Source organism: Neofelis nebulosa, chromosome 15, assembly GCF_028018385.1.
Source record: "Neofelis nebulosa isolate mNeoNeb1 chromosome 15, mNeoNeb1.pri, whole genome shotgun sequence".
NCBI classification, from domain to species: domain Eukaryota; kingdom Metazoa; phylum Chordata; class Mammalia; order Carnivora; family Felidae; genus Neofelis; species Neofelis nebulosa.
In genome coordinates this window covers 13032718-13047714 of record NC_080796.1, presented here as the reverse complement: position 1 = coordinate 13047714, position 14997 = coordinate 13032718, and the positions used below count along the sequence as shown (strand labels likewise).

The 14997-nt window shown below is 41.1% G+C and overlaps 1 protein-coding gene across 12 annotated transcripts in view; it reads left to right on the top strand.

Moving 5' to 3' along the window:
• SDCCAG8 (SHH signaling and ciliogenesis regulator SDCCAG8) overlaps positions 1-14997 on the top strand; it is a 248601-nt gene that overhangs the window by 145104 nt on the left and 88500 nt on the right. For 10 of the 12 annotated variants that reach the window (XR_009254275.1, XR_009254277.1, XM_058701165.1 and 7 more), the window contains one exon: positions 12815-12942. The exons of 1 other annotated variant lie outside the window; for it this stretch is intronic. Coding sequence is in view for 9 of the 11 variants with exons in the window: in XM_058701165.1 (XP_058557148.1) it covers positions 12815-12942 (128 nt within the window). In the remaining 2 variants the exon portion in view is untranslated. Of the gene's footprint in view, positions 1-12814; positions 12943-14417; positions 14974-14997 lie in introns of those variants that run through there. One more of the 12 variants, XM_058701169.1, reaches the window with a different exon arrangement.

Below are 14997 nucleotides of genomic sequence, written 5' to 3'. Positions count from 1 at the left end.
GAGGAGGAGAGAGGAAGCTGCCATTTACTGGTCATTCTCTGAAGGGCAGCTGAACTCTTAGCTGTACCCGCAGCACACTGGAGTGAGTTCTTCGTATCTTACTGTTGCATCTTTGTCTTTACACCTTAGAGCTGTTGAAAAATCAAATTGACGATTAAATAACGTGATGCCAGGCTGTTAGTTGAATTTAGACATTTTCCAAAGGGTGGTCTGGGCCAGATGTTACTGGTTGCTTTATATAGGTTGCCTCAGTATCCCAATAACATCGTTTCATTAAATGAGAAAATGAACTTAACGCTGAGGTCCCACCTAATGGCACACGGCTAGTATCAGGTAGGGCCAGGGCCCAAATCTAGTCTGTGTGTGTCCAAAGCCCAAACTCACATCCGTTCTGCAATACCACTCCTTCCATTGCTTTTATCAGTAAATTGAGGAAATTTTTAATTGTTTTTATTGTTTCTTCGAGCTAGTCTTTGAGATAATTGTATTGATTGTTAGACTTTGTTTTATTATTTTTTTTATTTTGTATTTTTTGAGAGAGGGAGAGAGAATCTTAAGTAGGCTCCACGCTTAGCACAGAGCCCAACATGGGGCTCGATCTCACAACCCTGAAATCATAACCTGAGCCAAAATCAAGAGTCAGACACTTAACCAACTGAGTTGCCCAGGTGCCTCTGATTGTTATACTTTGAATCATCATCTTCTAGGAAGTAGCAATGAGATTACTGATGGTACCGATTCATATTTTTGAACACAGGATATGTCAGTGCTGTACTACATACGTTTTACATATAACATCCTGGTGTTCCTAAGGGAGCAGTACTGTCATTAACCCCATTTCACATTTGCGAAAACTGAGTCATAGGTTAAGTGACTTGCTTAGGGTGCACAGCCAGGAAGTGGGCAGGTTGGGAGTCCCCTGCCAAGGCTGGCTGACACCAAGGTCTGAGCTCTTAACCTCTGGCTCGTTGTGTGCAGATGAGTGGCTCAGCCCTGCTGGCAGTGGGCTTACATGCCAAGGCCTCAAGGCCAACGGCAAAAGCATTGTTTTTAAAGGCCCTTTAGGATTTTAGTTCCTCCTATTCCTTTTCTCGGGACACGGATTCCCGTTTTGGATAAGCTCAGAACAGGCTACCTTGTAGAAATGAGTTTGCATGTAGACTTAGAATAAAGGTAGAATCTGGTCTTCAGGAACAGAAAGGGCGGCTTCACAGCCATAGGAATGGTGAGCGTGACGGCCTATCAACGACCAAGGAAGCAGAAAACCCAACACACACTTATATTACTGCAGAGAAGAAACCTTTCAGAAGGCAGGTAAGAATAGTTATAAGCATGTGTTCCAAGGCAAATAGATAATCCTGTTAAATCATAAAATGACTAAAAGGGAAAATGTTTTGAAGAAGAAAATGACCTGAGCCCTGGGGCAGGAACATGCTTCTCTTATTTGGAAGAGAGGATAACACAGGTGGGAACCGGAGCACGCGGGCTTCAGGCAGTTTTGTCTTCTGTAAATATAATTGTGCTTTTCAGCTCCAGAATCCCGTGGAAAACTGGACAGTTTCCAGAGATCTCAATCAAGTCTTAAAAATGAACTAACTCTAGTTTTGTTATCCAGCCAAGGTTAGTCAGTAGAACACAGTCCTGATTTCCAGGTACAAACGTATTGGGTGTTTGACCAAAAGCACACCAGTTCAGGGACATTGAAAACTCTATGAGTCTTTACTACAGCATGTCCCCACTTACTCAATCTCAGACTTCCGGTAAATTCAGCCATTTGATACATAGCTATAAACCAAGACTTTTAAGAAGCAAAACCAAACGAAATGGAAAGCATGGCAGCAAATCATAGCAAAACAACCAATAAAAAAGCACTATAAGAAGCAGATCAGTATGCTTCCATTTGGTTTCTGGATCTTCAGAATAGCCTCTGAGATTTTCGTGCAACAGCTATTACAAAGTGCCTCTGTTTCCAGTCACTGGTAGCCTCCAGCAGCTACAACAGTGAACGGTGATCCCTAAGCGCGTCCTGGCCGGGACAATAGTAGCAGCATGTGGGCCTTCCTCATTTGAAATTATGACCTTGATTATCAAGTGGAGTTGGTTATATTTGCTATAGGTTGCTTAAGGAAAAAGAGTCATGATAAATAAATATTTTAGACATATTTCCGCTGGAACTGGTCAGATTTCTGTGGGTCTGATACCTGGAAAATTCTCTCAAGTGGGGACACCTCATCTCTCCACATTCAAGATAAATGAAGCATTATGTTGTGCTTGAGAAAGAAGATTCTATAAAATGAATTTAATAATTGTAATTCTTGCTATATAGCATATTTCTTAATAAGTTTAGTAGCCACAAAGTGACCAACACATTCCTCATTTACTAATGGATCTGATAAATAAATTTCAAAAACATATAATAATAAAATAGAAGCTTTTTTTCAGTCAGTTGTATGCAACTGGACAATGGTGTATATCCATTGACAGGGTACAGAAATGCCATTATGACATATATTGATCCTACCGATGTCTGATTTGAAGTTACTCGTCAGAAGGATTAATTACTGGGACTGTGTAGATCAGCTGACGTTTTTCAGAGAGGAAAGCCAAGAACGGACCAAAGCAGTTAGTTTATGTAGAAAGGTTAGAGATGGAAACTATGAATATTTTGACAATCTGAAGGTACAAAGGCAAAATCATGATCTAATTGATTTTATGCACTAGCTTAATTGTTCTTATTCTTTGGTCTGGTGAACTGGGCCCATGATGTTGTAAAATAGGATATATTTACAACCACTTATGCATCAGAGACCTCTGAGCTCTCCAAAAGTTTTAAGGGTGAAAATTTCTGAAACGAACATTTGGTGGCTGTTCGGTCTCAGTATCTACCTATGGTATCTACCATGTCTATGAAACAATTTCAGAAATTGCTCTTGCTATTGCTGTAGTAATAAGTGCTCTCCCTGCTTCTAATGTTGTCCCTTCCCCATCTGTTCACCACACCGCAGCCAGAGGGATCTTTCTGAAGCCTGAGTGTGATCACAACACTCCCCTGCTTAAAACCCTACGTTGGCTCCCTATTTTCCTCAGGATGAAGTCCTTAAAAATAGCTTCATGTTCTGGCTCCTGCCTACAGCTTCAGGCTCATCGTTCTCCAATCTCCTACCAGCAGCTCGCTTCCACCCTGCAACGTGTGTATTCCACCCTTCAGTCCCGCCAAGGCTGTTTGCAATTTTCCAGAGGCACCTGGTTGTCTCTCCTCCTTGAATCTTTGCACATGTTGTCCACTTCACTTGTAACAATATTCTTCTCATTCTTTGGATGGCTAATTACAATTCACTTTAAGCCTCTGATTTTTTAAGTTTCCCCAAATCCTCCCTGACGGTACCTTGCCCCTCTCCAACTCCTGTCCCATCTGCCTGTCTGATAGCACGTAGTTAGCCCTATTTTAATACTTACCATTCTACTTTAGTTGTTCTTTCTTGTCTGTTTTCTTCACTAGACCATGAATTCTGAAGGCACAGTCATGGTCTGTGTCTTGTACACTGATGCATCCTCACACTTTGGTGCTTGGCACAAAGTAGGCGTTTAAGTATTTGTTGAATGGATGAGCAATACGAATCTGACGAAACCGCTCATGCGAGGCAATGCCATGGAATGGAAGTACACTGAACTTGAATTGAGAAGACGGGTGTTGGTTCTGGGTCTGTCACTTACTACAAGCTGTGCACCATTGAGCAAATCTCTTAATTCTTTAAGCTTGGGATGCCTCTAATATCAAGCGGGAATATCTGTTCCATCCCCCTGCCATACAGAATTGTTATGAAGAGTAGGTGGTCAATGCGTTTGAATGCGTTTGAAGTGGGAGGATGTTCAGTTGGTAAGAGTCTCTGGTTCTGTCTTCAGTAAATGAGAGTTGCACACGAGATGTAATAGAAGCAGGCAGTATCTAGTCAAGCACAGCCCCCGTTGCCTTGACAGAGTTTTCAAATCAGTTTGGAGCTACTATAAGAGAACACTTTTGGAGAGAAAATTATTTTTAGGGATGTTTTTGTTAATTATTTCCTTTCTTTTGTGTTTATTCCTTTGAAAGAAGTTGATGTCCTTTCTGTTTCTGCTTCCTTTCCTAGAAGTGACTCACGCTCTAATCGGATAACTCATCTTTCAACATTGTACTTAAAATTCTGACATACTTTGCAGTGAAGAAAATAGAAATAATTTACTCAAGAAATATGTATGATGCCATTAGGGTTTTTTCACATACTTGAGGAAGTAGGGGTTCCTGAAAGCTACTCCTCTTGGATTTTTTTAGCCCTGTTTGTTACATCCTAGTATTTCTACATTTGCTTCACTATAAGAACATAGCTCCTGTTAGTGGTAAACAAGTACAGGAGATTTTGTTCTTGTCAAATATGGAAGACATCATGTTGTCTACTAATTTCACTATTGTTTTTCTTTTGTTATTATTGTCAAGAACAATAATAAAAATCAAATCAAATTGTTGGCCAAAATAGGGTTATCTTATCCTATTCTCTTCTGATCAGTAGATGGGAGGATCCTTAAACCTGTATGGACACTTAGTACTTTCCATCTCTTAACAGTTGCTCATTCATTTGTCCATCCATCCATCCATCCATCCACCCATCCACCCATTCACTCATCCATCCATCTATCCATCTATCCATCCAACCATCTATCCAATATTTGTTGACCACACAACTATGTTCCAGGCACCATTCCAGGCTCTTGGGATAAATTAGCGAACAAAACCAAGGTCTCTATTTTTTAGGTACTTATGTTCCAGATAAGATGTGTGTGTCTTATCTTCTCTAGGACTCTGTGACCAGCTTTAGGCTGGAAGCATATTTGCGTGACTTTCAGTGTTTTTGTAAAGATCACTGTATTTCTTTAAGGAGGATACAACTAATTGGTTGTGTCACTGTAAGAGGAAGTGATCCAATAACATATGGGACAAACTGAAAAGGAGAAGGACAGCTGTCTTGGAATTTGGCTGTCAAGATGGGTAATATAGGTATTAAAAGAGACACACTTCTGGATAATTGAAATAAGACTCTTGTTATCCTTTTGACCTTCTCTCATTTCCCTGCACCCCTGGATAAACTAAGAGATTGAAGTATAGGGATTCATACTGTGGACTTGAGAGTCAGGCAGGCCTGGATTGCCTGGCTATGCCCCCTTAATAACTGGAAGATTTTGGACAAGTAGGATAAACTTTCTAGGCCTCAGTTCCCTCATTTATAGAGAAAGGATAATAATAGAACCTACCTCAGAGGGCTGGTGTGAGGATCAAATAAAAGGATAAATGTAAAGAGCTTAGCTTATGGTAAAAACAATAATAAGTAAACAGCTTACTGATATTATTAATCCTTTAAGGCAGGATTTTTTTTTCTGCCTTATTTGAACGAAGAACCCCCGGATTAAAAGAATTAAGTTACGTGTCCATGGCCACATGAGTAATAAGACAGTGAATGCCATGTTTTGACACTGCAGCTGTGTGAGTTTTCTACTGTACTCTATTGCCTCTCTAGATGTGTAACTTTCCCAGAACACAAAGAAAATCAACCAAAAATGGTGTGGATCCATTTGTAAAACAAACACAAAAGGAAGCAATAAAACTGTAAGCAAATATTTAATCCTAGGTAATAGATTTGCTTTCTGTAGTAGATTAGAAATTTTGAAAGTGCTTTCTGTGTATACTGGGTAAGTTTGAACAAATGTTGAAGATAAATATGTTGAAGACCAATGGGAACCAAGTTTCTCACTGTTGAGGAAGGAAGTTAGTGATGGAAGGAGGGGAGACTGGGTTTTATCTAGTTGTTGGATTGGAATTGAGAACATTAGTGTGCATGTATTATTAATATGAACATTCATAGAAAAATATTTATAAATATATATTCATACATTGATACATATATTCTTATCCTGGTTCTGTCTACTAAAGTGACCTAGAAGCAAACTTCTCAGTAGCAATGTGTACCCCCTGGTGACGGATCTTGGTTTCTAAGTACCATTCTCCACTAAAAGGCAGAAGAGTTCCTTGGACAAACGCTGATTGCATGACTGATACAGGGATAGTACCAGATGAACCTGCAACATCTTGTGGGGATACAAAGCCAAGATGTTCATAAGAATAATAGAGAGATATGGGGTACCTGGGTGGCTTAGTTGGTTAAATGTCTGACTTCAGCTCAGGTCATGATCTCGTGGTTTGTGGGTTCAAGCCCTGCATTGGACTCTGTGCTGACAGCTTAGGGTCTAGAGCCTGCTTTGGATTCTGTGTCTATCCCTTTCTCTCTGCCCCTCCCCTGCTCATGCTCTGTCTCTCAAAAATGGGTATATGTTAAAAAAATTTTTTTAAAGACTAATAGATATAATATAGAAAACAGCTTGAAGGGGTTCCCACTGGCCAAATCTAGGATGAATTGATAAATAAATGGTGGCCATAATAGTTTGCAACCCATTGAATAAAATAGGAATCCAGGATTCCATGCTGATATCAATAAATTAATAAATGAGAGAGAAAGGAAGGCCCTTTCTTACAGCACAATGTTAATTAATAAATAAAAAAGACTGTTAGACACAGGAGTAACCATGGGATATAAAACTATTAGTTGAAAATTTAATGAGAAATAGGGTATTCATATGGTCTTAACATCTCCCAACAAATCACCTATTGATTACAAAGAGGGACAGAGTAACATTACAGTGGAGAAGCCCGGGAGAGACCACCTAACCAGTGGTGAGTCAGGGCTGGCTCATGCCAGCCTATGAAAGCCAACGGTACGCATTTCTTCACAACTCTCTATTCAGTGATGTCACTCTAGTAGCTTGAAATAGGCCACAGTAGAAGTATTTACACTGAAAATTGGTAAACACTACAAATAAGCAATTCTTCCCTCCTCCCCCTCACCCTGGAGACCGGTTATTAAACATTTTAGAACACACCAATGACATTACCCGAGTGGTCAAAGATAATATCACCAATCTTGGGACAAATGGACATGATGTGTCTTAACTCACAATAACACCCACGCCTCCCTGCTGCTGCTTTTCTATATAATTCCATCAGCTATGGCTCTTGGCGAATAAGCATGTTATAAAGGGTCTCATAAGTTTCGTCATACTGACATTCTGCTGTCACAAAGCTCTCTGTACTGTACTTTACAAGGGAAAGACCTTTTAACCAAAAGGTTGTATGTTTAACACTAGAATGTCAGTTGTCAGTGAAAAGGAGACTAGAAACATGGCAGATGGGATTGGAGCCTCAAATCACTGCCACTACAGGTTTCATTCTCGGGTTAGACTTGAAGCTTTCGTCATTTCTGTCCCAGACTCATTGATGAGCTTTAGGGTCACCAGAAACTTTAGTCCCTCAATGTAGTTATAAAATTAATACATTTTTCTTTAATGTTTATTTATTTTTGGGAGAGAGACAGAGCGTAAGTGGGGAGGGTAGGGAGAAAGAGGGAGACACAGAATCCAAATCAGGCTCCAGGCTCTGAGCTGTCAGCACAGAGCCCAATTCGGGGCTTGGACTCACAAACTAAGCGATCATGACCTGAGCTGAAGTTGGACACTTAACCAACTGAGCCACCCAGGCACCCCTGAAAATTACTTTTCAGGTGAAAGGACTTCTCCTTTTCCAGTTTTATCTTTCTTTCTAACACATTGGAAAACCTCGTATTACTTTTTTTTTTTTTAAGTTTATTTATTTTTGAGACATAGAGAGACAGAGCATGTGCCATGGAGGGGCAAAAAGAGAGCGAGACACAGAATCCAAAGTAGGCTCCAGGTTCTGAGCTGTCAGCACAGAGCCCAATGTGGGGCTCGAACCTATGAACTGCGAAATCATGACCTGAGCCAAAGTCGGATGCTTAACCAACTGAGCCACCCAGAGGCCCCTAAAATTTTAAATGTCTTTAAAAAAGTTCTAGTAAGTCATTTTTGCTTGGTGACATGCGTATTTTTAAAATAGTGGGATTTAAAATAATAAATGATAAAGCTGAGGATCAGAAACATAAAGTTAATTCTTCAGTCCATTTCTTTAATGGGATGGTAAATATCATCATAGCCACTTTAAGAAAATATAATCACCAGAACTGTAATTGGAAAAAAGGAGTGACAAAGCCTCTGTGTGTACTTAGTCCACGCTTGAGGTCTACCCAGTGCTTGTTAATTTCCTTTAGCTCTCAGTTGTTACCAAGAAAACACTGACATGCCCACCAGGGTGCATGTGTGGCCACCAGTGATTGTGAATAAGTTGGAGAAGGTAGCTGTTCCTGTTCTAGCACATTTACTCCTTTTTTTTTTTTTAACGTTTATTTATTTATTTTGAGAGAGACAGAGAGGGTGAGAGGGAGAGAGAGAGAGAGAGAGAGAGGAAGAGACCATGAGCAGGGGAGGGTCAGAGAGAGAGTGAGAGAGAGAGAATCCAAGCAGTCTCTGCACTGTCAGCATGGAGCCAGATGCAGGGCTCAGACTCACCAACCATGAGATCATGACCTGAGCCGAAGTCAACAGTCAGAGGCTTAGCTGACTGAGCCACCCAGGTGCCCCCTTTGCTCCTTTTTAAAATCAGCTCTATTGAGGTGAATTTAAATATACTAAACATCGCCAGTTTTAGGTGTGTAATGAAATATATTTTGACAAATGTACACAGATGTGGGACCATCGTAATCATGATAGAGAACATTTCTATCAACCCCCAGTTTCCCTCCTGCCCCTTTGTTTCCTCACACCCCTCCCCGATCCTTAGGTCCTGGCAGCACTGACATGTCACTATGGTGCCTACTTTCCTAGAATGTCATGTTCATGAAATCACGCAATATGTTTTTGGTGTCTGGCTTCTTTAACTAAGCATACTGCTTTTGACGCTCACCCATGTGTTATACGTACGGTAGCCTGTTTCTTCTTATTCCTCCTATTCCTAGTTCCCTATTGTACGGCCACACCACAATTTGTTTATCCATTTAGCAGCTAATAGGCATTTAGGTTGTTTCCAATTTTTAGCTATTATGAATAAATCTTTCAGCCTCATTTAAAAAAATGTATTTATTTATTTTGAGAGAGAGAAAGAGCATGAGCGGACAAAGGGCAGAGGGAGAGGGAGAGAGAGAGAGAATCCCAAGCAAATTCGTGCTGTCAGCACAGAGCCTGATGCGGGGCTCGATCTCATGAAGCACGAGATCAAGACCTGAGCTGAGATCAAGAGTCAGACGCTTAACCCACTGAGCCACCCAGGCACGCCAGCCTCATTTTAATAACAACCAAGAAATTCTTCTTTACAGCCATTGCTTTCCAACTTAAAAATATGGCTAACTTCAAGTTGGATTGAGTGAAATCATCAGTGTTTCTAATGAGAACTGAAAGAAAACTGGTTGGGGAAGACTGGCTCAGCCTACCCTTCATGATGCGCTCACACCCAGCTAGGATTAACCTCTCATTTTCTCTGCCTTGGGAGTTTTTGCCTTGTAGCTTTCTTGTGGTGTATCGCACCCTCTACTTTCTATGTTAGCCATTTTGAATTCCCTGTTAGGAGCAAGGACTATGCCATACTTATCTTTATTTGACTCAGTGCCTAGCAGGCTGTCTTTCACGTTATAGGGTTATGATAAATATTAAATGAATTGATTCAGATTCTTCTCTAATCCCTCCCTTGGCTACCTAAGTGGTTTTTATTACTCTTTCAGTCCATTATTGCATTGCCTCTGGAGTGTCATAAAATAGGCTTCCTTAAATCAGAATACAGTAGAACGTTGGTTTGCAAGCATAATTCGTTCCGGAAACGTGCTTGTAATCCAAAGCACTTGTATATCAAAGTAAATTTCAAGAACCATTGGCTCAGTTGTGATCATGTGACATTTGGCTTCACATACTACTCATACTGCAAGACATCGCTGGTTTATCACATTAAAATTTATTAGAAATGTTTGCTCATCTTGTGGAATACCTGCAGAACAAGTTACTGGCAATCCAGGGTTCTACTGTATTTCAAATCCCATCTCTGCCTTCACATCGCTTAAAATGTAACCTTTGAGCAGATTTCTTTTTTCAGCTAGAATGTGAGCAGATTTAAATAAATAGATTTGAGGGGTGCCCGGGAGGAGGCTCAGTCAGTTAAGCATCCAGCTCTTGACTTCAGTTCAGGTTGTGATCTCATGGTTCATGGGTTCAAGCCCCATGTCGGGCTCTGTGCTGGCAGTGCAGAATCTGCTTGAGATTCAATCTCTCTCCCTCTCTCTCTGCCCCTCCTCTGCTTGCGTGCTCCCTCTCTCTCTCTCTCAAAATGAATAAACCCTAAATAAACAAACATAGGAGGAAAGGGGACTGAAGGGAGGAAATAGGAAAGTAAAGACAGGCTGTGTTTTTATGCAATGAAAAGAAATGTTCACTAGTATTATTGTGACCATTTTGTACTATGTACAAATATCGAATATGTTTTACACCTGAAACCAATATATTATATGTCAATTATACCTCAATTAAAAATAATAAAATCACATGTCATTTCTTAAATAGAGTAAAAATTGAGGAAGGAGTCAGGAAACAAAAGTTGATGTGTAGCTCAACGTTTGTTGGTAGACTACTCTTTTAAATGGTCTCATTTCGTAATGAGAACTACAATAACAGTAAGTATTTTTCTATAGTAAATTTGGAATGTCACTAATTAGGCAACTTCTCATGCTGAAAATTGATGTTGAGGCTGGCAACCCCTAGGGAGGGGACCCATAGCCCCAGTTTGCAAAGGGTAGCCCCAGTTAGGACTGTTGTCTGGATGTGCTAATAGTACGCCTTTTCACTCTCAAATAGGTATTGGTTTTGAGCAGTGCATAGTACGGCTACCCAGTTATTAGGGGTCTCAGACCCATAACCAGGGGTCTGACCTGGGAGTGGTTACTCAGTAGAAGAGACCACAGTGCTCTTTTTTGGCTGATTCCTTCAGCAGCATGGTCTCCAGCTGGCAAAGCCACTAGAGCCATTCTTTTCCGGGCTCTCTTCCTTTTTAACATGTCTGAAAAGTTTTGCCTCCTCATCTGAGACATGAGCAGATTCTCCAACCTCACTAAAGGTGCATCCACGCTTCCCCCACAGCAAGGGTATAAAAACATCCGTTCATTAGTGTTCACTGCCCACTTCTCATGTGCCAAGTATTGAGCGGCATTCAGGGTAGAAAGAGACAAAGATGACAAAAAGGGCCAGGCACATAAACCAATAACACAACTGTGCTAAATGCTATCTTATAGGACATATACATTTGCAACGTGTACTTAGGTCATGGGGGAAAGAATAATTTAGGAGAGAATGGAAGGAGAGGGGGAGAATTCTGAGGACACCTCAAAGAGCAGTATACACTGAACAGAACGATGGGGTGGGGGTGGGGGGCATGGAACAGGATGGGTGGGGGGAGACACCCCAGGAAAACAAAGAGACATATGCAATGATCCATGGGCAGAAAAGACACGGTGTGACTGGGGAGGCAGAAAGTGGCCTAGTCTATCTATTTGTTGCAATATACCAGTTTGGAACTGAGTGTGAAGCAAGACCCTGGAGCAAATCCAAGGGGGTGTCATTATTAGAAGCACCAGAAGGGACCTTATTTCACATTTAGCATGGACTCCTGATGATTCCATTTGAGTGAGATATGGGTGTAGTTTCCTTCGGAAATTTTCCACCACAACATTCCTGCATGCATTGACCAATTTCAATGCAGACTTTCCTTATGTTGCTTTATAATTAGAAGCCAATGAATTGAAGCTCCACAGCGGTATGTAGACTACTAGTGATAGCTTTATGGAATTGTTTATTTTTAGTTTGGCAAAGGCAAGGCAGTAAATATCTCAATTAGTAAACTAAAACAGCACGGATGAGAAATGCCCACAAGGAGATAAGGAGTTAGAAATAACTAAGTCGGTTAATTAAAGGAAACCCTCATTTCACTTACCCATATTTAGAGCATGAGGAACCGACCTAATGTGTGTGCGTGCGTGGTGCCGCCCGCGATGAGACCCCCTGCGTTCGTCAGCTTCTAATTGTTCAGGCAGTCTCTTTCTTTAAGAACCACGGTGATGGGTTATTGGACTCAGTGGCGTGACCCATCTTGCTGGGTCAATATCCCGTCACAGCGGGGTGGGATATTGTCTTGGACTATGGAATATCCTCATCCCGCCATTTCTTTCAACGTGACCCCAAAGGGGCCCTACTGTGACACGCTAGGGGAAGTCGTTCATTTTCATATTCACATTTCGATTCACATTACATGGCCTAATGTGTGAAGACATTGAACAAAAACTTGGAGGTGGTACCACAGAATCATTTCCTCGCTTCTAGAGAGAATCTCCTGCGTTACATCCGAGCGTCTCCAACGCTTCGTTTGGAGAGTTTAGGGTTTGGAGGATTGACTCATGCTCTTCCTAGAACCGTAAGATGATTAGGAAATACCATTCCAAAGATAAAACAAGAACTGGTACCACAACATTGACAGTCTTACAGTAGAGGGGGTTTGTGTTTTAAAGTTACAAAACACCAACATTCGGGTGTCACGATTTTTTGATTTGTAAAGTTGCGTCCTTGAGTCCAGTTAGATTTATGGCGCGTATTTACCACAGTACGAAGGGTCCTTTGTATCTCCCCCCACCCCAGGGGGGCGGGAGTGGGGGGAGTCTGACAAAGACTGTTGTCTTCTCACGCCCCACGATCGATCGACGACCGCGTCAGCTCTCTGGGGTCTGTAGGGGAAATGAGGAGGCCCCGTGCATCTGCAGATTAAATTTCTGTCTGTCTCCTCTCTGCTTTGTAGACTGGAAAAAGATAGCATTCAGCAGAGGCTTAGCAACGAAGCAAAGGCCCAAGCCCTTCAGGCCCAGCAAAGGGAGCAGGAGCTGACACAGAAGATACAGCAAATGGAGGCCCAGCATGACAAAACTGGTAGGTGGTAGGGGAAGATTAGAGCCTGGGCACTCGCTCACAAGCCAGGCCCACGCCTTACTGTGAAATGACATCAGGAACACCTGTAACCTTTGGCTGGCCGAAGGGAGCAGATGCTAACTACACCGGAGATTCCGAATTACATATTAGTTAGCGTTTAAAAGAGAAAACGGAAAGTATTGCCCACTGTCTGTTGATTTCAGAGTGCTGCTCTCACATCTGTTGCACCATCTGGATTATGAGTTTATTTACCTGTGTTCAAGAAACGTAAAGCTGAGAGAGACCACAACAAAGTAGAAAAACAAAGGGCTTGTTTTTGGCTGGGTTTTCAGGCACACATGTTATATAAAGAAAATAGCATCAGAGGCTCTGCGGGAAGTGCTCTGAGCTTACAGTTAGAGTCTCCTGAATAGCATTGAACAGTTCCCACAGTACACACATTATAGCTACTCTAAAAGCCTAATGAGTTTGCTTCAGCATCCAAACTGGAGAAAAGCTTTAGCCATTAATCGGTTCTTAATTCACTGTCGCAGCTGGATGTAATTCAGTGGCTCCAAATTGATATGTTCCTTTATTTAATCTTTGCAGCTTCGAACATTTTTAGCATTTGTATGATGTCCCCACCTCCCCCCAGCCCCTGTCTAGAGTGATGTTTAATCCTTCACATTCTTCAAGTTCTCAAACTGCTGGGGAAATTCGCTAATACAAGGCATTGACCACAGCTGGCAGCTTGGCTAAAAATTGCCATCTTTCATCACGTTGGCGCGATTTTGCAGACTGAGTTGGCCAGTAACTCTTTACCTTGCATTTGAAAGTAAAATGCACTTTCCAAGCAGGCAGTTTGATGTGTTCAGTCAGAGCATTATGTGGTTCCTTTCACTTTGGAGTTGTGTGTTCACAGACAGTGTTAGTCAAAACAAGACAGTGGCAGTCATTATAATTCCGCACCACATACTCCAAGCTGATTGTACTATTAAAAACAAAAGTTTAATTGATCCCGTCTCTTCCAGAAAAGTGTTGCCTGGTTTTTAGTGCCTTGATTTATTTTGCTCTGGATGATGCATGCTTTTTGCCAATCGATAGTTAACATTGAAAAGAAATAAAGGGACTTAGCAAAGCTTACACTTAAAGATAATTCGCACATGATTTCATTGCACTGCATTCGGTGACATGCTAAAAAATTACTGCTTATCCTGTAGGTGGAAAATCGGTCATGTAAAATTCACTAAATCATCGATTTGCTTACAAAGAGGCAAATGTCATACCGACTCACATGAGTGTCTCCAACACTTTCCAGACTCAATAGATGTTTTTCCACTAAAAGTAAAAGGAGGAAATTTCAGGAAAAATTAGCATTTGCCTTTCCTGCTTGCAGGATTCCGGTGATCGAGGGGTCTTGGGCAGAATCTCTGAGCGCTACGTGAGAGTATTTAACTGTTAAGACCACCTTAAGAGCACTCCCTTTTATTTTGCAGGAAAATATCACACTCTCTTCAATTCCTTTGACCAGATCTTCCTTGAAGCTCATGCTGTTGACAATGAAAGCTGAGTTCTAAGGAAATTATGTGTTTTACCTTCATAATGAAACAACTATATATACCAGGGGTGGGGATAGGGAAATATATGAGCAAATGTGAAACTCAAAGCAGGAGTTACAGTATACAAGAGAGTTCCTCAGTTATTTTGTTTTTGAATTATCTAGTCATGATTATTTTTGACACTCTGTTTATAGTAAAATTGTCAAAATAAAAATATAATATCTTGCCTATTACAAAGATATAAGCATCTTGAGGTTTCTGACAGTTTATCAGCACATTAAAACATTACCCCAAGCTGGTATGATAAAAAATGTTTCTGGTGTGTAATTATTAGAAAAATTAATGCCTCCCAAGATTTAGTGTCTTGCCAGGTGACTGGTGCTTTGACTTAGGACATTGAAATTGACCTAGTGGCTTATAGGAAATGGGTAGTGGTCTTAGTACCTTTACCACTCTACATACAGAAGCATGCTGTCACAACCATAAACATCTTATGTTGGGGGGGGGGGTTGTTGTT